This window comes from Canis lupus, chromosome 17 (genome assembly GCF_048164855.1).
Source record: "Canis lupus baileyi chromosome 17, mCanLup2.hap1, whole genome shotgun sequence".
In the NCBI taxonomy this organism is placed as follows: Eukaryota; Metazoa; Chordata; class Mammalia; order Carnivora; family Canidae; genus Canis; species Canis lupus.
This window is the reverse complement of record NC_132854.1, coordinates 2,859,181-2,884,584: the sequence shown is the minus strand read 5'-3', so window position 1 is coordinate 2,884,584 and position 25,404 is coordinate 2,859,181. Positions and strand designations below refer to the sequence as shown.

Here is a 25,404-nt window from a genome sequence, read left to right as displayed (position 1 = left end):
TGTGGGGGTGGATTATCTCTGGGTGCTCAGTCCTCATTACAAATGCAGCACAGCTTCCCACTGCTGTCTGGTCTGCGTCCATAGCCCCTAACAGAGCCAGGCCTCTGGGGTGACTGTTCCTACAAGTCCATCTCCAGGGCACAGCTGGCCTGTCCACCCCTGAGCTTGGCCTCCTCAGGCCACAGTATCGCTGGCAGCCGCCCAGCCCCTGTCTGTGTGGGATGTCTTGGCATGTGCTGCCATTGCTAGCCTTCTCTCCCACGGCTCTGGAATTGGTGCATCTTAAGTGCCAGTCAAACACTTGCCCAAGAAAGCAGCTCATCCTCCCAATCCGGATGAAGAGAGATCATAGCGACATAAAGCCGTCATCACACTGGATTTATTTTCATGCCTCAACAGTTGTTCTTTCAATGAGAGATTCCATGAGGTCTCCCCCCCAAAACTTACTGGTGGTCCAGTAAATCCTGGAGGGCCAACAGGACCTTGCAACCCCGGCAGTCCCGGTGAGCCCTGTAAATCATTGAAAACAGAAGAATTAAACAGGAACAAGGAGAGACTGCATGTGCTTATAGTTACTTAGCAAATGCTTACTGGTGTTCCTGGGGGTCCAGGAAATCCTCTTTCGCCTTTCAGCAGGGTCCCAGGCACATGGCCAATGATTTCACCTGGATCTCCCTATGGGATGAAAAAAGGAAAGAGAAGAAAGTCACAAATACTGTTATTTCTGTAAAAAAACTGAGAACCTGTTGAATGAGAGGTGTGCATTACAGGTATGATGGAACCTGGGATTTAGGCTCTGTCTACCCTTGGAATACACACACTGCCCACCTCCTATTCACTGCCACTGTATCGCTGACTGGCATTAGGTGCTGCAGGCTCGACTCCGCTGGACTGGGGTGGAGGTGCGAGTGAAGGGAGCTACAGCACCTGCGCGTGGCCATCCCACATACATGGGGAGAGCGTGCAGATCAGGGCCATAGGCTCCATGCCTTGCCTTCTCATGTAAAAAGGATTATCTTTCACAAAAAGACCTGGGATGAGCATTTTTATAAAAGCAGGTTGTGACAGAAATGTGTCTACTTGGCCAGGCCACAGTACCCAGATATCTGGTTAAGCCCCAGTCTGGATGTCACCATGAAGGTATTTTTAAGCTAAGATAAACATTAAAATCAGTAGCCTCTACTCAGAGTAGCTTATTCTCTGTAATGTGGGTGAGCCTCGTCCAATCAGCAGAGGGCCTCAAGAAAGGGGGGAAACCCCTGACTGCCCTCACGGAAGAGAGAATTCTGCCTCCAGGCAGCCTTTGAACTGGGTCTCTGGCTCTTCCCTGGGTCTCTAGCCTGCCACCATGCGCTGGAGATCCTGGACATGCCAGTCCCCATAATCACACAGAAATTACACCCAGTGTCTCAAGTTTACATCCTAAAATTTGAATTCGTGCACATGACTGAGACACTCTTTCAACAGAGCAGAATTTAGAAGAATATACGAACAGGCAAACAGTCAATCAAGATGACCTGGCACCTGCTTTACATAGACTCCTGCAAGGAACCTAGCCAAGCATAAGTACATACCTTCATTCCTGGTAACCCCGGTGGTCCCTGGAAAAGACAAAGTTGGCATCAGTTTCGTTTCTCCCAAAACATCATTAGCATTAAGACAGAAGTGCAAGAAACAGAAAGGAAAGGAAATGGTACAGAAGAGAGGAATTACAACAGAAGAGGGAAATTCTGATGCAGACAGCGCTATACTCACAGGATTTCCAGCGAATCCAGGCAAACCCGGGGGCCCTAGAGGCCCTGGCTCACCCTGAGGAGACAGCAAAGAGTCAGTCGGGTGCGAGGCACACAGGCCTCATGCCAGGTGTCCTCACCAGTTACTCTGTCCTCCCCTTCGGAGAGACTTCACTTGCTGCTCAAAATCATTTTCTAAAAATTATCTGTTACCAGCCATATTGCTCAGTTCTACTTCGTGATAGAAGAACTCTATTCGAGAATATAATTCATGGGGACAAGGATTAATAATAGCATTTTCTTATTTGCTTTCGTAACAGATGATTGGTGAGAAATTTACTGTTTAAAGCAACTGCAGGATAAGAGTCCACAAAAAAGCAAGGCATGATTACGTCTTTCTTGAATGTTAAATATGAGGAAACTATATCTCCTCCTCAAATAAAGAGCGTTCTGAGGCAAGTAACTTTCTAACTGGGACAACTAAATACATGCTCACAGGACAACACTGTCTGACTTCTCAACATGGGATGCTGGGCAGCCTGATCATGGGGGAGGGGTGTTTGTCCCAAATTTACCTTTGTTCCATTGCACCCAGGGATACCTGGAGGACCGGGGGGGCCGTCTTGGCCAGGAATGCCCTGCAATTAAAAAAGTGAAAAGGTAGCCAACACAGAGGATCACTCGATGGTGCTGTCACTCCAGTCAAACGTCTCACTAAGGAAGTACACGCATTTTAGATACATACAGGCAGTCCTGGGTTTCCAGGGTAACCCGATGCTCCTGGGGGTCCCTGTAAGGATAGAAATGAGAGAACGCACTGAGTGCTGGGCACCCTCACATACTCCCACTGCACCCACCCGGCTAAGGGTGCCAGAGCTGCTGCCTGCAGCACCCCCACGCAGCACACAGGGCATTCAGCAGGGCAGGCAGCTGAGGTTCACAGCCCACAAAGGCAGCAGTCCTACATCCGAAGCTGACTCTAACTACTTCTGAAGTCAAGGCTGCACCCTCACAGAATAACTGTCCTCACTTCACACTTTGTGATTTCTAGGTAAAATACGTTTATTTTATTTTATATATATATATAATATATATATTAATATATACACATATATATTAAATATGTATGCAAAATATATATGTGGAAGCTATATACATATAAAGTTACATAAATATACATAATTTACATTAAAATGTCAAATTGGTGGAGAGAAGCGTTTCTAAGATGAATCATGATTATTCCTAGTTATTCCCAGTGGAACTCTGGGTCTTCCCCACCAAAGAGAGCTCGGGGCCGTGTCCACTAACTCCCGCCCAACAATGGCTCAGGCATGCCAGCAACGTCCCTCCCAACTGGGTAACGACAGCAGAGTGAGACGTTCACAACGTCTTTCTGCTTTTCCACTTTCAAAACGTGCTTTCAAAGGTCTTCATCTCTACATTTCCCATGAACAGAAGTAGCAAAACCAAAGTAGAAGGTGAAGAAGGCAGAGCAAGGCGGGCTGTAGAAATATCATCGCTTCTCATAGTAAGTGATGCCCTTTCCTTCAATGACTTGTGGACACATCTTCTCCCCTCCCCAAATTAGAAAGCACCCATGAGAACCCCTGAGGAAGAACAAATGGGAGAAGCAGGGGCAAGAGCAGCAGCCACAAGGGTGCGGGTAGAGCCATGGCTAATGCTCTCATCAGCGGTCACGGTCACACAGGCCACGGGTGCACAGAGCTCCAGGCAGAGAGGCAGGGGACAGAAGGGCAAGAGAAGGGATGGTGAGGGACGCCCCCCAGGACTACCGGGAGAGCCCTCTCCCAGAGGCATCACTGCATCATGCCTCATCATACTGTCATCCACTCAAGTGATGACTGTACTCACCCTTGTCCCTTTCGTTCCAGGCAGTCCGGGTTCTCCAGTATCACCCTGGAACCAAATAGAAATGCCATCATGACACAAGTGCAGATCACCTTAAACCCATGCCTGTCTCCCCCAAATGACACGGCAAGCTTACCTTTTGTCCTGGTGGCCCCTGTGGTCCCTCGGGTCCTTGCATCCCAGGAAACCCGATGACACCTTGCAGCCCTGGGAGTCCTCTTTCACCCTGCAGAGAAGCAGCAGCAGGTCAGACAGAAGGCAGGCTGGATCAGAGGAAATGAATTGGTACTCACCCCTCCAGTGCCAACCAGCACCGTGCAAATCTATACGGGCATCTGAACACCAGCGCGGCGAACTAACTCCTATTTCGGGAGGCTTTTCTCTACTGCATTCCAAGCTCTCTGAGGACAGGAGTGTTCATATCAACACCTGGCACGATGCTTCCTACATACTACATGCTAAATGCTAAACAGTTTATTGGGTAAATAAAACAATGAATATTTGGGGTTTTTTTTACTGAATTGATGGAGCTCTCATTCAACTAATGGGATCTTACTACCAGCAGGCACAGCACTAAGACTCGGTAAGCAGATGGACAGTCAAGTTTTTCCTTTGAACCCCGGAAGGTGTGTAGAGAGAGCTCAAGGGGCAAGCTTGAGCATGAGATGCAGACAATCCGCAATCTGATGACAGGCTTTCAAAAGCGTCCTTAAAGTGTTTCTTGCAAAGGTATGATCCAAGTTTAATTGTAGTCTCTACCCTCGTGGAGCAAAAAACATAAGGAACATTATTTTTAAAATATTTCTATTCAGGTGGCTGTACACCTGAATACACACGCGTGGCTATAATACACTCAAAAAGGAAAAAGGCATAGTCCAAAAAGGCTCAGTCCTGAGCCCCAACCTGGATGGCAATGAGGTTGATCGAGGCTCTGTGAGCCCAAGAAACTAAGCAACAATTCAATAAGCATGAGAGCATGGAGAAAAGTGGTGTCCACTGACCCTGAAAACAGAATTTCTCCCAGAGGCATTGGAGAGCCTGTGACCTGATTATGCAGTATCTCAGGAAGGCCACCATAGTTAGACTGCCAACATAAAATCACCCACCATCACAATACAAAATCAGGAAAACCTATTTTCTTCACAGCATGTGGACTTAACTCCAACCTTAGATACGAAGGGCCAGATGAAGTAGCCATCGCCAGCTGACTCTGAGAAGCATAAGGTCCTTCGGATAACGTAGCGCCCAGGACTTCCTCAGTTATGGTAGCTCAAAGGAAAAATTAACTGACAAGCTATACATGACATAACACCCACATTTGCCCCCCCCAAGAAAGCAGGCCACCAAGGGTGACTGAGAAGCATTGCACTGTGGCACAGATGGAGGGAGATAGGGCAAGGACTAGAAGCTGCCCTGCTTTCCGAACCACTCAGCCAGTCCTGGCACTTGCTGGCAAATTCACTGCTTGTTACATTTTCAAAAACGCAGAAGAATATGGTTCTGCGCTTGAGACTCCAAGTGCTGTGCTTGCATGGACTGCAGGACTCATTGCAGGTGTAAGTCAAGAGCCCAGAAACAGCGTGTAAGTAAATGTGGAGGAGATTATTACAAACTCCAGGGGGTATAATAAAATAGTAAATGGATTACAGAAAATTAATCCCTGCAGCTTGGCACACCCCCTTGGACAGCAGCATCCAGAAAATCTACAGAGAAGAGCAGAGGCTGACAGCCCCAGAGCCCTCGGCATAGGATTTGACCCGGAATGCTGGCTCCCTCTCCCCAAGGCCTGAGACACCTGGGAAGAAAAGGACTCTCAGACCAAGACTTGTTCAACTGGAAAGCTACTCAAATATATTCATTCTTGACCTTAAATAGTAAGAGTGTATTACATCCATAGAATGTGGAGAACATAGAGATACACCACACTCCATCATTGTGTGACCTCCTCCCTAATACTCGGATGTGAGAAAATTCTACCCAAAACAGAATAGATGTGAACTGCAAACAGCTGGTTAAAAAAATTAAATGAGCACTGAACTGCGTCTCCCTAACATGACAAATGTAAGGGGTACATCAATGTAAGAGTTTCCAGTGCATTTGGTGTCATATTTTTAGTACTTAATTAGTACTTGGCTCTATCACTATGAGACCCAGTGCAGATAAGACTTTATAATTCTCATTTTAACTATGGAATGCATGGAGGCTGAGAGCCAGATTAGCTGATTTCTACAAGTTTCTCATTGAGTCAGCGCTAAAGCCAAAAATAGAAATGAGGTCAGCCTGCACCACAGTCCATGGTTTTCTAGGTCACTAGAGCAAGCTGGTTCCCAGCAAACTGTTAAACAATTCGCCAACATTCACTTATCCCTTTTATGTCCATTTCACAGATAGGGGCATTCAGATTCTGACGCTTCACTGACTTTGTCGTATGTCACCGGGTGACCCCCGCATGTTGCTGGGAACAGAACTCAGAAATCTGATTCCCAGTCCTCACTTGCACACAAGAACACATTCTTTCCCAAATGTCACCGGAACACTTAAGCAATCCATATATCCCAAGAGTTTAGAGTTTTGAAATTAAGTAGCTAAAAAGGAAGTGACTCCTCCACCAACATGGTTCTTGTTATCTCCTACATATTTTTTTAATTTTCCCACTCTTCGGTTCAGACAGAAGCGCACATGAATAATCTAATATCCCATGCACCGTCCAAGGGTATGATGGGCACCAGAGCAGAGCCAGCAGTCAGGATAAACATTCAAACAGCTATACGGCTAGCTGGCAAACAGTGTCCACTGCATGCAAGCCAAATTACTCCTCTGAGCTTTTAGCAAATCTCCACTACCGTCACAGGAAGTGCAGAGCTGGCCGTGCTCATCATGTCCAAACCAGACTATGCAGCTGCAACAAGCAAGACCACCACTGTGGCCACCCATACACTGGTGCTTAAGGCAGGATGTGTGGAGTCCAAATCCCTAAGAAACAGGACCCTGAGTCATCAGGTTCCCATGGTGTGTTAAAGGCAAGGTCCAGAAGGACATGGGGGCCACATAATCGTGCCGGGCAGAAATGGAACCATAGCCAGTGTTCATCACAGTCATGCACGTTTACAATGGAGGAAAGAAAAGACAAGTTGGTAAAATATTACACAAAAGTTTTGATGCCATTGCACATAACAGCTTTATTCTTCAACATCAGTGCACTGTATTATACTAATTCAAAAAGAAAAGTTTATATGCCAACAACAGATGTGATTACCACTATATCCTCAAATGATGGAATTCAGAGTTTGAAGAGGAAGACCAAAATGCCATCATTATAAAGACGAAAGAATATAGCCATAGAGAATAATCTTGGCATCAAAATTAGCCATTCTAAATTAGGCATGAAATAGAGTTTCATGGATGGAGTAACTTAAATTTTTTACATAAAATATGTATTATCTGAAGCAAGGACATACTTTTTAAAATACGAGAACAAAAGATTCTGTTATAATACCAATTATTCCCTTTCCTCTTAAAAGGCTTAAGGAAACAAGTTCATAATGGAAATCAAATGCTAGACCATTAGCCTTTCCTGTCTATATCAGAAATCCAAATACAAATGAAGCTCCCAGGATGGCTGAAATTGAAATAATATGGAGCTTCCAACTTTGAAGCTTCAATAATTACCAACAACAAACACTGAAGTTAACAAAAAATATATCTAGACTAAGCAGTCATCAAGTCTTACTATCAGAGACCATATTATGCCTATTTCAATGGCCAGCATGGGATCCCATTTTTTTTTAGTTAAATTTTAAATTAATTTTTCACATCTAAAATATTTCCATGGGTCTTTACTATGGACAGAAGCACAAGCAAAAATGTTTCCAGAGCACTGGGTTTCCCTGCCCCAGGGCAACGTGACTGTAGAGCAAAGAGTCATCTATGTGTGCTTGGGTTCATCCATTACAAAGCAGAACAGACTCAACAAGCGATGTTAACTGGAGAGATTTTGTGGCTGGGTAGCCACCTCTGAGAAGTAAATACTTTAAAGGCAGGGATATAATTTTATTCATTCACAGTGTTTGGCACAATCTTTGAATTCAATAAAATTGGTGTGTGGATGGATGAACTAAGCAGTAGTGTACAGGACAGCTGGCATGAAGCAGGGCTGTGCGTAGGCATCCCGGAAACTTAAAAGTGTGGTACATTTGGTGCCTGGGCATTTGGGGCCCCTTTCCCAGTCTAAAGCCCCGTGGGCACCACTGGAACCTGACTGGCATATGCCTGTGGCCAAAGCAGCAACAGGGAGAGCAAGCCATGGTTAGGACATAACACTGGATCAACTGTTTTTTCTGTCATTGGTGCCTGGAGATTTCGATTTCCAAGCAAAGCTGCAAATGATTGAAGGAATGAAGGAATTTGCTTCTGGAGCCAGAGCTCACCAAGAATTCAGTGATGGGGAAATGATCTCAAATGATGGGTCACAGTCAGTCAATGGGTGATGTGGGGACTTGGCCAAAAATTCCACAAGAGCAATTCTTTGAGCCCAACAACCATCAAGCATCTGCAGGACCATTTCCTGAATGCCGACACTGCTGGGAAAGTGGTGGGAAGTGTCACAGGGTCCTGGAAAAACTGTGTGATGAGGCCCCGCTGGGAGCTCCTTCCACACCAAGAAGCCTGACATCATGGCAGCACTGACGGTCCACCGCCGAGGAGAGGCAGGAGGGGGAAAACGCAGCTGGAGCCCTGAACACGCTCTCCTAAGAGGAGGATGTGTACACTGATTCTCTTTTGCACTACCAGACATTTAGGAACCCAGGAACATTTAGGAACCCAGGTTCCTAAAAGAACGTACCTATGTCAATTTAAAGTATGCCACATTTCTTTGAATTAAATATAATATGAAGATTGTTTCATGTAACCACTCTACACAGATACAGCACTTAACACAGAACCTTCTCCAAGTCTCCATGTCCAAGGACAGATTTCCTTTGGCTAAATCCCAATATTGAGACACTCGAGCCCATAGTAAATTCTAGCACAACTCTTGGAATTTCAGCTTTGCCATGAAGCTGGCTCCCATCATGCATACTATGAAACTAGCAGGGGGACCTTGGGGAGCAAGCAGGCACGTAACACATACGTCTGATTGAGGGACGTTTGCAAAGAATAGAACCCTAGATACTTCCTGACCTACAAAACTCCACTTTGTACATCAGCCTGTGAGAAAAAAAGAATTGCCAAGAGTTCTTCACAAAATACTAAAGGACTGCTGCTCAACACAAGAACCTGAAAGAGCGGGGCGGCCCGGGTGGCTCAGCGGTTTAGCACCACCTTCGGTCCAGGGCCTGACCCTGGAGCCCCGGGATCGAGTCCCACGTCGGGCTCCCTGCATGGAGCCTGCTTCTCCCTCTGCCTGTGTCTCTGCCTCTCTCTGTGTGTGTCTCTCATGAATAAATAAAATCTTAAAAAAAAAAGAACCTGAAAGAGCTCTAAGTGCTGTCGCTATAAATCTAAAACTGTTCCCCTAAAGCCACCTGAGAGCAAAGTGTTCAACGTCACCGAGCTGGTGGAAAAAACTTTCTAAGGTGAAAGGCACACTTGAATGCTGACAAATTGTTGGCAGGAGGAAAAGAAAAATCCCACCTGAAAATCTTCCAAAGGTCCCGAGGACTTAGAGAAAGTTCCTGACACCTCTCCCTCGTCGGAGCGAGTACCGCAGGTGTCGGCAGCGAGGGTTCCCTTCAGTCATGTGTCTTACGCTCTTTCTGAAAAACCAGCCTCACGTGCTTTCATTCACTCTTCCTCTGAAGCAGTAATCTTCTCAACATATTTCTTTTTTTTTTAAGATTTTATTTATTTATTCATGAGAGAGAGAGAGAGAGAGAGAGAGAGGCAGAGACCCAGGCAGAGGGAGAAGCAGGCTCCATGCAGGGAGCCCGACGTGGGACTCGATCCCGGGGCTCCAGGACCAAGGCCTGGGCCGAAGGCGTGCTAAACCGCTGAGCTACCTGGGCTGCCCAACATATTTCTAAGTATAAAAATGTTAAGTCACTCCCCTGAAGGAGTCAGCTTCCCAAATCAGGAATCAAAATATGGCGGTAACGTGTTTCCAAGTCTCGTGGATCCTGTGTAGACGTTTCCTGATAAAGGCAATCTCATCCGTAGCTTATTTCCATTTTCCCATCAAACCACAACCTAATGCAGCTTGTTCTCTGGAAGCATTTGTACTTTCTGGCCTCACACTCTATTACACACAGTCAAATTTCAATGAAAAGGTGCACATTTTTGATGGGTTTTCCGCAAACCCCCCTCTATCCGCTCCTCCCTATGCCGCAGCTGTCCACCACCTCCTGGGCCAGGGTCCCACCTCGGGGCATCACTCAGCCCGGCTCACAGAGGGATGCTCCCACCTGAAATGTTTGTAGTCTGCCCCTGCCATCCCCTAGCACCCAGGCAGAGCCGTTTAACTGGGATGTCAGTTAAACATCCTTCCTTGGGGAAGACCCTCCTAGACATAGGTGATTTGGAGAAAACGATTACGTCTAACTGATGAAGGGGCAATAAATACAGGGCGAACGGGCTTTTAGAGGCTCCTGGAAGGAAAGCCCTCCACGGCTGTGGCCTCTCACCACCAGGCGGCGCGAGAGGACTACTTTTTCAAATTAAACCCTGTGGACTCTGAAGCCTTCAGCCTTTTTTTTCTTAAACATTCATTCCATTAATATATAAATATTAACTGTTCAATGCCATTGAAGATATTAGCATGGGCACAGCTCAGAGAGGTTTCATAAGGTCTAAAAGATAACACCAAGGGAAAGAAAGAATTTTAATTAGTATTTAAAATGTAATTAAAAAGATAAAAAAATAAAATAAAATGTAATTAAAATTACATATGAACCTAGCAACCTGAACATCAAGGCTACTGAGTGGCAGGTGAATGCCGATGACCTGATCAGTAATATGAATTATGCCTATTTCTCAGATTGCTTTTTTCTATTCATCTTATAAACAGAGTATTTGAATCTACAATAACACAGAAAAAAAAATGGTTTTTTAAATGACAGCACAGAAATACTACATACTAGAAAAAAACTTAAGTCCTACAAAATGGTCATGAAATACGTTCAGGCAGGACAGCAGGGAGGTCTCTAAGAAAGTACTACTAAATACCCAACTGCCAGGAGTATTTATTTAAAGGCTTCTCTTCGGTCCCTTCTACTACAAGTCTGTAGGAAACATACATAAGGAAATTTACCCATTCTCCTGATTTTGTCATCTGTGAAAAAAAAAACAAAAAACAACCATCTGATTTTTAATGGCTTCCAAAAGAGACGATTAACATCTCCCTTGCTAAAAGCATTAGTTTAATGACATGGAGTTCTCATGAAAGTCAGAATCAGAAATACTGCTACCTAATCCAATTACCTTACATTCTGCTTCTCATAAGTAGACTTAAAGGGGCATCTGGGTGGCTCAATTGTTGAGCATCTGCCTTTGGTTCAGGTCATGATCCTGGGGTCCTGGGATCAAGTTCCACTTCGGCCTCCCCGCAGGGAGCCTGCTTCTCCCTCTGCCTATCTCCCTGCCTCTCTCTGTGTCTCTCATGAATATATAAATAAAATCTTTTTTTAAAAGTAGACTTAAAAATGTGTTTTAAAGCAGAAAAACCATACAGACATAAAAGTGCTATACTGTAGCTTGGGCCCTTACTGTGACTGTGGCAGATTGTGCATGTCACACACTGCAGTAACTAGGAGGCAAAATCCAGAGGCAGCTCAGCACTGGCCCAGCGTGAAGGGGGGCACGCAACTAACATGCACAGGCCTGAGCAAAATGCAGTAGCAGCAAAACCACCCAGCCTGACCCAGACCCTACAAAGGGGGTCTATTTATGCATGAATGTTTATAAAGTTGCACTTGGGGGAAAGGGGATGACCACGCCTGAGAAAGGGCAGGAGTGCTTCCACTCACCAGCACAAAAGCTTTTCTTTGTCTTAAAGTTCCATGAGATTTACCAAAACTCTATGCCATAACTTACAGATCTAGGGGAAGGGGAGGGATTGCAGGGAAATAACTAACGGACAACAAAATAACAAGGTCATTAACAAAGAGCAGGAGGTGAGCAGCTCTCTGAATTTGGACAGAAAAAAGACATCTTTTTCTCAAAAAGACACTTTGCTGTGTTTTCACTATCTCCAACAACCTTGAGGTATAAAGAGATGGTTTTATGTTATCAGCCAACTTGAGAAACAGCAATCAGTGCAGAGCACCTAAACAGACTTAGAGGGCTTTCATATTATCATCACTGAGGATGTTATTCACCTGAACTTGGAAGTGTATGTGGGTGTGTGACAAGGTCCTGGAAGTGCGTGCATCCTGAAAAGAATTAGGACACATAAAAGTCAGGAAGTGCCACAATCTAGGTCAGGAATTTGGGGGAGGGGGGTCTGTGTTAACAGTAAGTATGAAAAATGTAAAAAGAACTATCCTGAAAATAATAATCATAATTAATAATACAAAAAGCATGCAAGATAGCCTTCAGATTTAACCTTGAGAAAAACTGCCTATTGGCAATTAAGAGAAAAACTTTTTTCTTTTTTTTTTTTTCCTAAGAAAATGTGGGTTGAATGCAACTATCCATCAAAATTAGGTTTTATGGGTGTCCTGCCAGGGGGCATTCCGTGCTCACCAGCACCTAGCACAGTCAGCACACGGTAGATGCTCACTAAATATTTTGAGGAGTGAATCAGGAAACACAAAGTGTTAAAGATTCCGAGGAAATAATATGAGCCTACCAAGAGGCACAGAGTTGGGGATCCTATTTTCAAAATGGACTGCAAAAACAGGCATCTTTGCTCTGGGTTTGCAAATGGAGGGGGTCTTCCTTCCTACCATCTTGATGCTATGTGGTGGAGAGAACCTAGAAACCCAGAAAATGTCTGTAGCTCCAGCACCAGGCACTGAGAATCTTTGAGGATCAAGTTTGCTGTCTGGAGGATGGGACAACGCTATCTGCCTCATACAGGATGTGGTGAAGGATCAAACCTGGTTGATCCTACTTTGCTCCACATCCAACACCAAGCACATGATCACAGACCACACAGGTCTGGCTCTCATGTATTTACATACAAACAGTTTGCATTCACTACCAAGATTTCTCAATCCATCAAGTCAATTGCATTTCTTCAAAGCCACAGGATATCTTAAAGGAGAAAGAAAATGCAGTGTCGCCTTTTCTCCTTCCAAGCCGTCATGACCTATGACTTATCTCATTCTTGTTTTTGAGACTAAATTTGACAACAGAAAATAAGGATTTCTTGAGTACTGAAAAGACAGGACAGGTTTTCTTTTTTAAAGAAATTCCTCATTTATCTTATGCACAAGGTTTTTTTTATTTTCTTCTTCTTCTTCTTAGTAAATACATCTGATACTAATTATTTTCTCACAGCTCAGAATATTGTTTTTCCCTCCCACATGAGCCTGAGTCTATGCGGCCACATGGTCACCAATTTGTCCCTGTCCACAGCCCTGGGGCCCTGCTCTTTTTGTAGCCCAAAGGTGTCCGATGACAAAACGCATGTTTTGTTTCCTCTCCCTCCAACAAAGTGCCTTGGCCACACTGCATTGCTAACAACGTTCTCCCTCAGTGCTTGGCAATAATGTCAAGACATCGTTCGTTAATCATGCTCAGAACCCAAAAGATAAGAACAGTTCCAAAGAGGCTGAAATATGACGAATCAACTTTGCCCATATAACACAATGCAATACTGGGTGGTTTTACAAAACCCATACTTCATTTAACATCATTACTTTGAAAAACTTGTGGTCAGATCAATCTGAATTAACAACTGAATTTTAACCTATTTCCAGTAAACACCATTGTTTCTCTTAAAACATATATAGTCACTCAAGGAAAGGAATTAAGCAAGATAGTGAAGGGGTTTCTTGGGCCTAGATTTTGATTTTACACCTGAATAGCTAAGAAAAGGGTACAATGGCACAATCAATACAAAATCATAGTGCATAATGAACACAATAAATAACTACTGCTTAAATGCTTAAAAGCAGCCTTCCCTTAGAGGGAAGGTCCCCTTCCCCACAACATCATTCACAGAATTAGCAAGCCTTTTTCCAAAAGATGACGTGGAGATATATTTTAGCCTAATATATGGCCAGATTCTTTTAAAAACTTAAATTAGTCAGATCTTACTTAATGCCATTTTTACTCTATATGTCGGAAGTTTTAAAGGTTCAATTTATAAGATAGTTTTTTGCCTTTTTTTCTTAATTACTTAATACCAATAGACTAAAATACTTTAGTATTTAGTTCCTTAACTAGGAGATAAGATGCAGAAATCTGCTTAAATTGCATCTCAGTGTGTAAATTGGAGAAATTACTGTTCTCATAAAAAAAAAAAAGATTTCAGACTGTAGAGTTCAATGTGTGACACTTTTCCTTGTAGTCTATACCCAATTAAAAAAAAAAAATCATTTAGAGGATAGATGACCCTACGTGCAGATGTGTTAGGAAGAGGGAGAGAGGGGATGCAGGAAGAGGAAAGTCAGGCCACCTCTGCTGCCCGTGTCTCTCTGCTCCCCACTCTGGGGACATAGGGCATCCCACACAATCACCAAGGTGATTTGCCTTTGGCAAGAGGAGGCTGATCAGCCAAATACCCCAAAGTTGCCTTCCCTTGTCCCCTGCCCCAGATATAAAATTGTTAATTTCCTAAGATTTTTTAGCTCCCCCAGGAATTGCAAACCAGTGGGACCCACCAGGCATCTCTGCAAGAGCAAGTAGGCTCCAAACTCAATGCTTGTCCACAAGAAGAATGAGCACCTCTGCTTTAGAAACAGACAAGGAATCATCATCTAAGAGCCGTGTGATACTCCACATAAACACACTGTGGTTGGTTATATGGGTCCAGAGTTTCAGAATAACAAATCCAGTAATGACAAGTTGCTCACTCGCCCTCCCAGGCCCCTAAATCCACTCTTGAAGGGCAGAGCCACCTGGGCCTCCTGGCACCCACCCATGTGAAGTCATAAATCAGGAAGCGGACACTGCTTCTGATGGAGCCACACCATCACAGCTGGAGAGAATAATTGCTAAGTAAAGGACAAACTGCGCTTCTGAAATAAGATTTCCCTCGCTCTCCCAGAACCTCTACTTAACTGTGTGATGGGACACAGAGGGCGCTGTGCCAGGAACCAAAGAGCTGACAGGCCTGCACAATGACACGTGTACACTCGTACTGCTCACTGAGCAGAGCAAATTCCTTTTAAACAACAGAACCCTAAACCTCACCCACTGAGTAGGGATCCCTGTGTGTAGCATCACTTGACCTGGACCATGGTTCTTAGGTTCCCACCATGAAGACATCCATTCCACCACATGGCACTCCATGTCCCCCAGGGGGTTCCCACCACGAAGACACCCATTCCACGACACGGCACTCTGTGTCCCCAAGGAGGTGGGAGCCTGGAAGGGATGCTGTCCCCAAGGGTGGGGATCATTCATGTTATGTTTGCACAGATCAATGCTTCCATGCTCGGTGCTCACCCAGGACTGAGAGGCCACACCTGAGGCGGGCAGGTCACTTCACAGTCGACCATCCTCCAGCCCCCAGGGAAGTCTCAGGGAGGAAATAACTGAATGTGTGAGCAAACGGGAGAGACAGCCAGGGAGAAAGTCATGGCAGCATTTCTGGGCCATGAGAACTCAAGGGGGATCCCAAAGCAGAAAGCCAACAGAAGCATCAGAGGGCAGAGGGGGCTCAGAGCAGGGTGCAGGAGGCGGTGCTGCGGGCGGGTCGGGGCAGCCGTGGTGAGCGCTGGGACAGCCACACCCCATCCTGGGCCTGACCTTCCCCAACCAGGTCAGCACAGCGCTCTGACAGCTCCCCGGGACACCACAGCGTCCCCTGCCCCGGAGGTCAGGACCTCCCAGCACTCGGGGACAGCCTGGCCTTGACCCAGAAGTGCTCTCAGGCCCCGCGCCGGGCCTTCCCCTGGAAGATTTCAACTCTGAATCCGAGTGACCATGGGACTGAGGAATGCGCGCCGGGTCTGGGAACACGGGACAGACGCGGGTGCTGAGGGTCTCCAGCCTTGCAGGGTGGGTGAGTGTGTGTGTGTGTGTGTGTGTGCTTGTGTGCGTGTGCATGTGTGCACACGTGTGCTATGCGTGTGTGTGCAGGCACGTGTGCTTGTGTGTCCATGTGCAAGTGTGTTGCATGTGTATTGCGCGCACGTTTGTGCACGTGTGTGCATGTGCTCACCTGTGTGTCCCTGTGCTTGTGTGTGTATATGTGTATGTGCATGTGTATGCTCCCCCGTGTGTTCGTGCACATGTGCATTCACATGCACGCGAACACAGACAGGAGGCGAGCTGTCAGGCTGGAGAACATGCGCGAGGTGCACCTGTACAGGGAGCAGAAAGGAAGCCAGTGAGCATCAGGAAAGGAAGAAAACTCGAGGTGGGAGGGAGGGGAGAAGCCACCTTGTGCCCACACAGCCAGGCTGTGAAATCTAGCCCCCAACACTGTTGTGTATCCAGAGCTCCCCCACATGCAGGAAGCGGGACACCCTCCAGAGCTTTGGCTCCTGTCCCCATAGACCTGGACCCACAGGGGCCCTCGGCACAGGTCAGCAATCTCAGCTCCACTTCGTGACTGCAAATCATACTGTAGAATGTTATTTTTAGCTTTGGCTGGAAGTGTCTGCCCCGGCCACAGATTACATCTGCCCTGGCAGACAAGGCCATTTAGTTAGCTGTCAGGTCACCGTCTCTTGTAAAGAATTGTGTGTCCTACGTCCAGAGGGGATGCAGGGCCCAGGAACCAGGATGCCCCCACCAGGCCCTCCTGAGACTGGGGGTCACAGTCTCCCCACTGGGCTCCCAGGGCTCAGCCTGTGTGGTCTAGAATCAGAGAAGGGACCACTCTTCACCAAGTGCTGCTGTATTTGGACTGAGACACCAAACCTCTGGTGCTCCAGCTCTGTAGAAGGGAGGCATCACCAAGCCCTCACCAGCCACACCAGGAGAGTGGGAGGGTTTCTGCACCAACCAGGAGAAAAGGTACTGTGTCCCGATGCAGGAGAAAATACAGGATCCCCTGGCCCCTGGGATAGCAAGCAGACTATCTTGGTATCTTCCACCCTGGTCCAGGAGACACTGACCAGACCAGGGGCAGGAGACCCGGCCACAGAAACAGCAAGGCCCAAGGGCTTTGCAGAAGTACACATACTCTGCATTTTGCCAAACAACTTCACTTTCACAAAACCGTCCTACAATGAATTGGGGTCTCATATGGGGAAGTGAGACTGGGGGGAGGGGTACAGGGGTTCCGTCATACACAGCAGTTTCCCAAAGTGTCCCCGTTTCCACCTCACATCTCACATAGGGGCAAACATCACAATAAACAGGGAAACAAAATTGGGGAGAGGTCTAACTCATGTGCCCTGAGTGTGCTGCCTGGATTTTAGGTGCCTGCTAGTGACAAGTCCCACTTGCCTTTCCCTGGCCTGAGACCTCAGCTCAACTCTGGGCCCTACAGGGCTCACTCTCACCACACTGCCTCCCTCTGAGCTGGTGGCAGATGTCCGGTCTGGGGTTTATTGGTGCCGTCACTCCTTTAATGCTTTCTTCTGCCATGAGACCACAAGAGCCATGTGGCCAGGTGTCCCACCCGTCCTGCTAACCACTGCCTATGGCCATCGGCACCCTGCCACAAAGAGCACAAGTGCAGTGAGACCCCTAGAATGATGGGCAGATGGGGTGGGATGGTGGACGTTGTTTTCTGGCTCCAACAGTTCACTGGATCTACCACGGAGAGACTTAGTTCCTTCATCAATCTTCTATGGAAAGGCATGAGCCAAGTACTCAGGGTCTCAGAATTCACCTCAGCTTACAGTGAGGATTTCTTTAGAATCAGTGAATCACATGTGGCCCATGTGCTACGATGGGACATCCATCAAACAGCGCTTGGAGAGAACTTCACGATCAAACAAGATGTGTGTAAGAGATCTGTATCTATCCTTCTTTTTTTTTTAATTTTTTTTTTTTAAATTTATGATAGTCACAGAGAGAGAGAGAGGCAGAGGGAGAAGCAGGCTCCATGCACCGGGAGCCCGATGTGGGATTCGATCCCGGGTCTCCAGGATCGTGCCCCGGGCCAAAGGCAGGCGCCAAACCGCTGCGCCACCCTGGGATCCCCTATATCTATCTTTCTTTACCAGAAGCACATTTTAGCTCTTTGTGGGCTTGTCTGTAAGCCCATGGGCTGACACAACCTCATGCTAAGGAAGGAGAACACCCTACAGAAGGACTTTAAGCCAGGAACAGTTTCACGGTGGCATCGTAGCAGCTGGCAGAAAACCATTCATTGTCAGCTCCTCACATTCTCCTGTGAAGAAGTGGGGGGGGATGGGGGGCATTTAACCTGGGACCAGATAAGGATCGTACTTTTATAAAACTCTGTGGTCAACCCGTGGAGGCAGGCTCAGCCCCCATGGAGACCAGATCGTGTTCAAGTGCACCTTTAACACTTCTAATGGATTTGCCAAAGGGGGAAGAGGGGGGAGAAGACAGGGGCACCACTTCCCACCATCATCTGGTTTGCTCGTTACCGCTGACTAATTCTTCCTTTGTTTGATTGCACATTCTGCTGAACCACTTCACAAGGAAGAGGGTTCTGTTAATATCATTTTTGTGGGGGCAGCTCTCCACGCCCACACAGCATAATTACTCTGCCTCATTACGTGCCGTCTGGAAACGTATTTTCAATGTTCGTGATACTTGACCGACCACCAGCAGGAAAACCCAAATGCGCCGTTTTCATTTGTCAGGGTCTGTTTTATGCTATCTTTGATCTTGAATTAAAACACACAGTCTCATTTTGCTACTTCGAAAAGAAAACTATATTCCTGACAAGCAATGTTTTCTCAGGATCCTATTTACAAAAAAAAAAAAAAAAAAAAATTTTCCCATGCATCGTCAAGACGAGGGCTGTCAGGGCCAGCATCGTGATGACAGCTCCACTCACATGAGGTGTTCTGGGCTTTAAAAGTCACAGAACATGATATTCCATTCAGGAAATTTAATTTTCTGCTACTCTTTCTAAACATGGAAACAAAATCAAATCACTATTTTTAAAGCTGTGCTGGATGAGGTGTGTTCCAAATACAGCTGCAAATAAAAAAATGTGGGTTTTTAAAAAAATATGATTGTAGTGTATCATGAGTTTAAGATGTCTCAGAAGCATATGACAAGGGGCAGATGTTATGCAGTGAAGAGAAACCGGCAGAGGGACAGCAGTGGGACGACACAGCCTACAGTCCCTTCTTTGCTAGGGGACAGCTGGTATCAACGTGGTAGTGTCCAAAGCCTAAGTGAGACATCCACGCGGGGCTTGTGTGCAGAAGAAGATAAACCTACTTAACATGGACCTGTTTTTAGTGACTTCCCTGTGGCATATTCTTAGCATTGGAACCCTTGGGTTCAAACACATTTTTAAACATTCTTTGTTTTCAAAGAACTATTTAAAAAGACAAAAGTAGGTGAATGTGGGAACCCATGTTGATTCTCATGAGGACTCTGCCAGATGATGAGTCATGTGTAATATGTGGAAATAGGAAATAGGAGACATCTGGAAAAAATCTTGGCATTACAAGACACCAGAAAAAACATGGAAAAGGAAAAGAGGGTGGATTAGCCAAGATCTGCCAACAGGAAGAGAAGGATCATGCCACCGGACCCTGCAATGAAGACCAATTGCTCCCAACATGATTAGAGTAGGCACTTGGGGTGCTTGATCCCTCACATGGCAAAAATAAAGGATATTTCTCAGAGGTTCCCCTTTAATAATCTCCACAACAGGGACAGCTGGCTGGGGGAGGAGAGGGGCTCAGACAATGCCTGTAATTACACGCATGTCAGGAAAAGCAGCTCACAAAACCCTGAAGGGGTATTTGGAATGCATAAAGGGAAAGCTAGTTCCCCTTATATTTTAAGGGAAAAGGTTCTGGAAATGGATGATAAAATCACAGCACTGACTAGAAATTGGATGGTGTTTCCAGACAGACCTCCCAAGTGAGAGCATCTCATTTGTCCTGCACCAAAAGCACCCAAAAGCTATAAACATGCTTCCTAACAATGGTCTATGGTTGTGAAAACATCCTCACGTCTCTTTAATTGAGGTTCTGAGAGAGCTTCTGGCACAGGTGTAACCAGTCAGCATCTCTGGTCTCGCAGACTTCACATGGGAACTGCGACGCCCCTGCCAGGTGAGGGCTACACCTCTGCGTTTATGTCCAGGAACCCGCCCACAGCTGGACCAGCCAGCAGTCTGTCCCCGAATTCATGCAACTTTAAAATACAGCTACTGCTCCACCGACACGTACCCGTATATGACATTGTCAATTTCCTGAGTGCTTTTGGGCACAACGCCTTCCACTTGACCCTTTTAGCAGCTCTAGGAAGCTGCAGGCCAAAGGCCACCTTCCTCTTTCTTAGGGTAACTGGTTGACGTGACTTGATGAGACATCCTCAGCTGGTAGACGGTGGAGCTCACAGGATAATCAAGGCTTTGATCCAACAAGACATTCTTTCCTAAAGGCTCTCACTGATCTGAGAGATAAAAGATCTATGACCAAATGTATCCAGGGAACAGTACATGCTATGCCACCCCTTAAACACTCAGAAGCTTATTTAAGATTCTGAGATGCCCCAGCATGGAAACAACAACCACTGAACCATAACTCAGTGTTCCCCAAACTCATTTGTCCTTGGAACACTCTTCCTTATTCTGGCCCAAAGGAAACATCTATTAACATCTCAAGATACTCCTACGATCACTGTTTGGTGAACTACACACGACTGCCTTTCGGAAAAGCTCAAAACACTCATAAAAATAAAGATATCCAATCAGTCTCAAAAATAGCAGAAGTGGGATCCCTGGGTGGCGCAGCGGTTTGGCGCCTGCCTTTGGCCCAGGGCGCGATCCTGGAGACCCGGGATCGAGTCCCACGTCGGGCTCCCGGTGCATGGAGCCTGCTTCTCCCTCTGCCTGCTTCTCCCTCTGCCTGTGTCTCTGCCTCTCTCTCTCTGTATGACTATCATAAATAAATAAATAAATAAATAAATAAATAAATAAATAAATAAATAAATAAAATTTTAAAAAATAGCAGAAGTAATTTCAAATATGCCAAACAAATCTTAATTTCATTAAATAAAGCTCTTAATTATTTTGTAGTAAGTAATACTTTCTTCTGCAGTTTGACTTTATATACATCAAATCTTACTGGTAGAAAAATGGAATTTATTTTTAAGTATACTAGATTTTTATATTCTCACTGATTCAAATGTGGTACAGTGCCTCTCACAAAGTGCTTAGTAAATAAATTGTTATTATCAATGATTTATGATTATTAGTCCAAATCAGTTAATTTGCCCAAAGTATCAAATAATTTTCACACAAAAAATGTTTATTTCCATTTACTTGAGAAAAATATTAACTTCTAGGGATAAATATGACACCTTTAACACTTAGAACAATGGTTAATATAATTTATGGGAAAGAGATTTTCAATACCCTGATAAAAAATAATAAAAAGATAGTATGTATATATAATTCTATACTAAGAGTGAAAAGCGAGCAACTAGTCATTATACAGAGTATAACATACAAAGCACTCTAGTATTTTTTATTTCATAATGAAATCATGGCTAAGAACATTTCTATTATTAGCCATGAGTAAATTAAAAGAAAGATCAATGAAATAAATACATGAATACATTGAAGACTATTTAATTCTCAAAAAATATCCAATGTAGTCCCTGAATTTCACTGAATATTGAAAGACTAGTATGAGAATACTAGAAAAAAAGAATTTTTTCTGAATATTGAAGGACTAGTATGAGTGTGCTCTGTATTGATGTTCCTAGGAGAAAGTGAGATTCTTTATGGTTACAGTGATGTTAGATCCTAAGGCACTCCTGAGTGCCGTTAGACTCTCTGGCCGATGCCCACGCTCCTCATCCAGCAGATTTGGCAAGAGCAGCTAATGGAAAATTGCCAAAGTCAAATGGCACACAGAATTAGAAAGAGGGGAAGCTTTGCCTCTTCTCTTGTCTTTAGATAAGATTAGATTTACAGCATTCTTTGCACTTTTTTTTTATGCCTCACCCTTGAGAGGAAGATCCTAAAAATACCTGTTTGTAATCACTCCAAGTACCTGGCAAAGTAACAACAGAGAAGTGCATGTGGACGGACTCACGACCACACAACAACTCTGAGCAGACTGTGCAAAGAGAGGATGTATCTTCCCAGGTGTAGATGAGGCTGATGAGCAAGCTGATGACCCAAGCCTCTGGCCATGCTCAGAACACATACGGAATGTGGCCATATTCGCCTCCTGGAAAATCGAGGAGGTATGCCCAATACATAAGTAACGGAGTTACTCCCTCTTGACCACAGTGATGGATTTCCTACAGGACAGAGAATGTGCCAGGACTTCCTGAAGGAAGGGGTGGGGGTGCCACGTTCTCTGCTCTTGTGGGGCTCTTGCATCTCCTGACAGTGGCTTGAGAAACCCTCCCCTTGTGGTTTTATTCTGAACGCTGTATGGAACAAACACCCCTGAACATTAGCAAACATGGATTCTTGGGGCTGGGCATCCCCTAACTGCTCAGACGTGCTCTGACCTGCCCTGTGTCACAGACAAGGTGCCTCCCTGTGGTTATTTGTTGAACCTAGTGGACGCTCATCTGGAACAGAACTGGGAGGTCTGCCCATGGCCCCAAAGGAATGGGTTCATTTCTCTGTGTTCCTCCAGCAATCCTTTCCATCAATACCCATTTAGAGAAACGCTTTGTTTTCCTTGACAAGGGGCCAGCAGAGTGGTGTATACCCTGTGGATTTGGTTTTAGAGCAACGGGAGCTGGCCCAAGGCTTTAGGATATTCTGAACCATGAGTTCATCCGCTTGGGCTCTCCCAAATCAAGATATTCTTGTCCTGAATAATGGGAGCTGACTAGTGCTTGATTCCTGTTGCTGACCTCATATTCCCTATAAGAGATGGAGCTACTTCAGTGGCTCTCAATCCAGGTCCCCCATCTCTTCCACCACCCCAGGAGACAACATCTGGCCAAATTTGCAGACATGCTGGTTGCCACAAATGGGGGAGAAGGTGCTACTGGCCTCTGGTGGGCAGAAGCCAGGGATGCCACTAAACATCCTGCAATGCATAGGAACTCCCCACAACAAAAATCTAGCCTACTCAAAATGTCCATAGTACCAAAACTCAGAAACCCTGGACTAGCTGGTTTCTTCAACCATAAAATGGGTATAATAATAATATGCATTAAAAACACTGTGCCTAACCCAAAGCAGATGTTCAATTCACATCAACCTTCTTCTCTTTCTTGCTCTGACACCCCAAAGCCAGGATTTTCCTGTCCTGCTGAGATCTGTTGTGAATTAGCAGAGGCTACAATTTAATGTTAAGATGCAAGCAGACAGGTTTATACAGAGGTCTGCTGTGGGATATTTATTGATTGTGGCAAATGTATATGGGAACCAACTGGCTTGTAAAGCTCCAAACCATCTACTGTAATAAGAGAAAAGAGTATCCCACATAAAGAATGACATTCACTTCTTCCCAGATTTCCAGGGCCCAGAACAGAACCACTTCCAGATTGGCCAGACTTCCCCACCCTTTCATATCAGATAAGGCACACATTTTAGACAAAAACAAATTCCACTTTCAAAGTTCTCTGCTTTGCAAGTGATCTGGGACTGGCCTCTCTGATAACCTGAGCACCACCATGCAGACTCCACATGTGGAGCAGGGCCTCGGTTTGCAGACAATCTACTCAGCAATAACAAGAGAGTGTGCTTCTTCCCCACGGCCCTGGCAAGGATTGAGGTACCAGCAGGTTCAAGTACACTGAGAAGTTATGAGATACCCACACAGTTCTCGTTATGTAAGAGAAATACTGTAATTCTGTCTAATGGAGACTCTGCTCCCAAGACTATGGCTGCAAATGTCCTTTTCCAGAGTCATTTTATCAGGAACCACCAAGCCTTTTCTACAATACGTTATCAACTGGCCACAAGAGATGTGTTCTCGGATTAGTGTGGTGAAATTCTGTGTCTTTCTTTATGCCTGTGAGTGACAGGTGACCTTACTCTATATCCAGGCAAGTCAGGGGCATTAGCTGACACATAATCCACCTGCACCCTTCCATCCAGGAAGCCATCCCTTTCTTTTTATGGCTCTGGGCCATGTCAGGGACGTGTCAGAGCCACTCCTTTCTCAGAACAACTGTACCATTTGTTTTTTTTTCTACTGTTTCTCCTGCAATGCGATCATTTGCTCCTAATTAACTATTTACTTCATAGGCATACCGTGCACCTCTCTGGTTTAATCTGGAGTTCCTGGTTTTGAATACTGCAGGGCCACAGAATAGAATGCTACCTTTTCATAAACGTGAGTTCCCCTGGTGAAAATATCTGAAAAACCTCTTACATGAACTCCGTTCTGGCAAAATATAAATGGCTAATTCCCAAGCATATAGCAGTTAACTCTTGGGAATGTGTTGCCATTCCTACTATCTCACATCGCTGAGAAAATCAGGTTATCAAGCAAAAGAAGAGCTGAACTTTTGGCTATTTCTGCATAAACAAGCATTCAAAATGCTAATCAGTTTAAACAGATAACATTCCCCCACTGCTGAGGTCTCTGGAAGAAAACTAAGCCATTGTGTACAAACCCAGATTAATGACCTAAGACAAAACACCTGAAGACATGAGTGCCGCCACGAAAGTGGGAAAACCACCAATTCTGCCAAACCCCAAAGTCTTATGAAAGCCTCATGAATTCAGCTGTTGAAGTCACAGCAAGATACCCACTGTTCAATCGATAGCTACGGGATTATGACACGACCACAGATCTGCTGCATTAACACTACTTATGGGATTTGGAGAATATAAGACATTCTGCCAATTAATGACATCTCCATGGAAGACAGCACTTAGCCAAAAAAGATTTGGCAATTGATACTGGACACATTCCAATGTCCGTCAGTGGATTCCAAATAGCCAATCTGAGAAAGGGTCCCTCAAGGAGATGTGGAAAAGATGGGTCTTAGAAACCACAATTTCCACATCTCTAAGGCTGCTGACACTCTGTCCTACTTAGGTAACTTCTCTCTGTCTGAGTTATGTGGCTTCTGTTATCCTACTTTTAAAAAGAGGTCAAAATTCATTTAACTTGTAGACATTTGAGAACAGCAAAATAACTCCTAGGAGAATTGAAGACTTCCAGCAGGAGCTCGAAAGCAGGCCCATGACTTGAACCATCAGGTTTATGTTCTGTGATTCTAAACCCTTGGTTCATTTTGCATTTACACCTGATTAGCATGCCCAGGACTCACTCTGAGAATGGGTGGCAGTTAAGAAGGACCAATTTATCTCACTGATGTGCTGGCCAAGAATAAATGTCTCTGTTGTCTGACCTTCGCATGAGACGGGGGTGCCCTGCGTCTGAAATCCCAGCTCAGCCGTGCTCCAGTATCTCAGGCCAATACACTGATTATTTTAACATCGATTCCAAGACAATTAGTGGAAGTTTAAAATGTCCTCTTTCCATGAGGGGAAAGGACTTCTTCCTTGGTCATACATGCTATGCAAACCATGGGACCTGAAATATTTCTGCCCAAGAGGAGAGGCCAGATCTTCAATTTTTGTTGAAAGGACATAATACTAAACATTTGGCTATTCCCCTAGATTTCAAGAGGCCCTCTGAAT

The 25,404-nt window shown here is 45.2% G+C and overlaps 1 protein-coding gene across 3 annotated transcripts in view; it reads right to left on the bottom strand.

The window, feature by feature from the left end:
* Window positions 1-25,404, bottom strand: part of COL4A1 (collagen type IV alpha 1 chain) — a 141,439-nt gene that overhangs the window by 50,730 nt on the left and 65,305 nt on the right. For all 3 annotated transcript variants that reach the window (XM_072782398.1, XM_072782397.1, XM_072782396.1), the window contains exons 3-10: window positions 3,739-3,828; window positions 3,606-3,650; window positions 2,479-2,523; window positions 2,309-2,371; window positions 1,756-1,809; window positions 1,575-1,601; window positions 592-675; window positions 448-510 (exon numbers count right to left, since the gene is read on the bottom strand). In XM_072782398.1, the coding sequence (XP_072638499.1) occupies window positions 448-510; window positions 592-675; window positions 1,575-1,601; window positions 1,756-1,809; window positions 2,309-2,371; window positions 2,479-2,523; window positions 3,606-3,650; window positions 3,739-3,828 (471 nt within the window). The remainder of the gene's footprint in view (window positions 1-447; window positions 511-591; window positions 676-1,574; window positions 1,602-1,755; window positions 1,810-2,308; window positions 2,372-2,478; window positions 2,524-3,605; window positions 3,651-3,738; window positions 3,829-25,404) is intronic.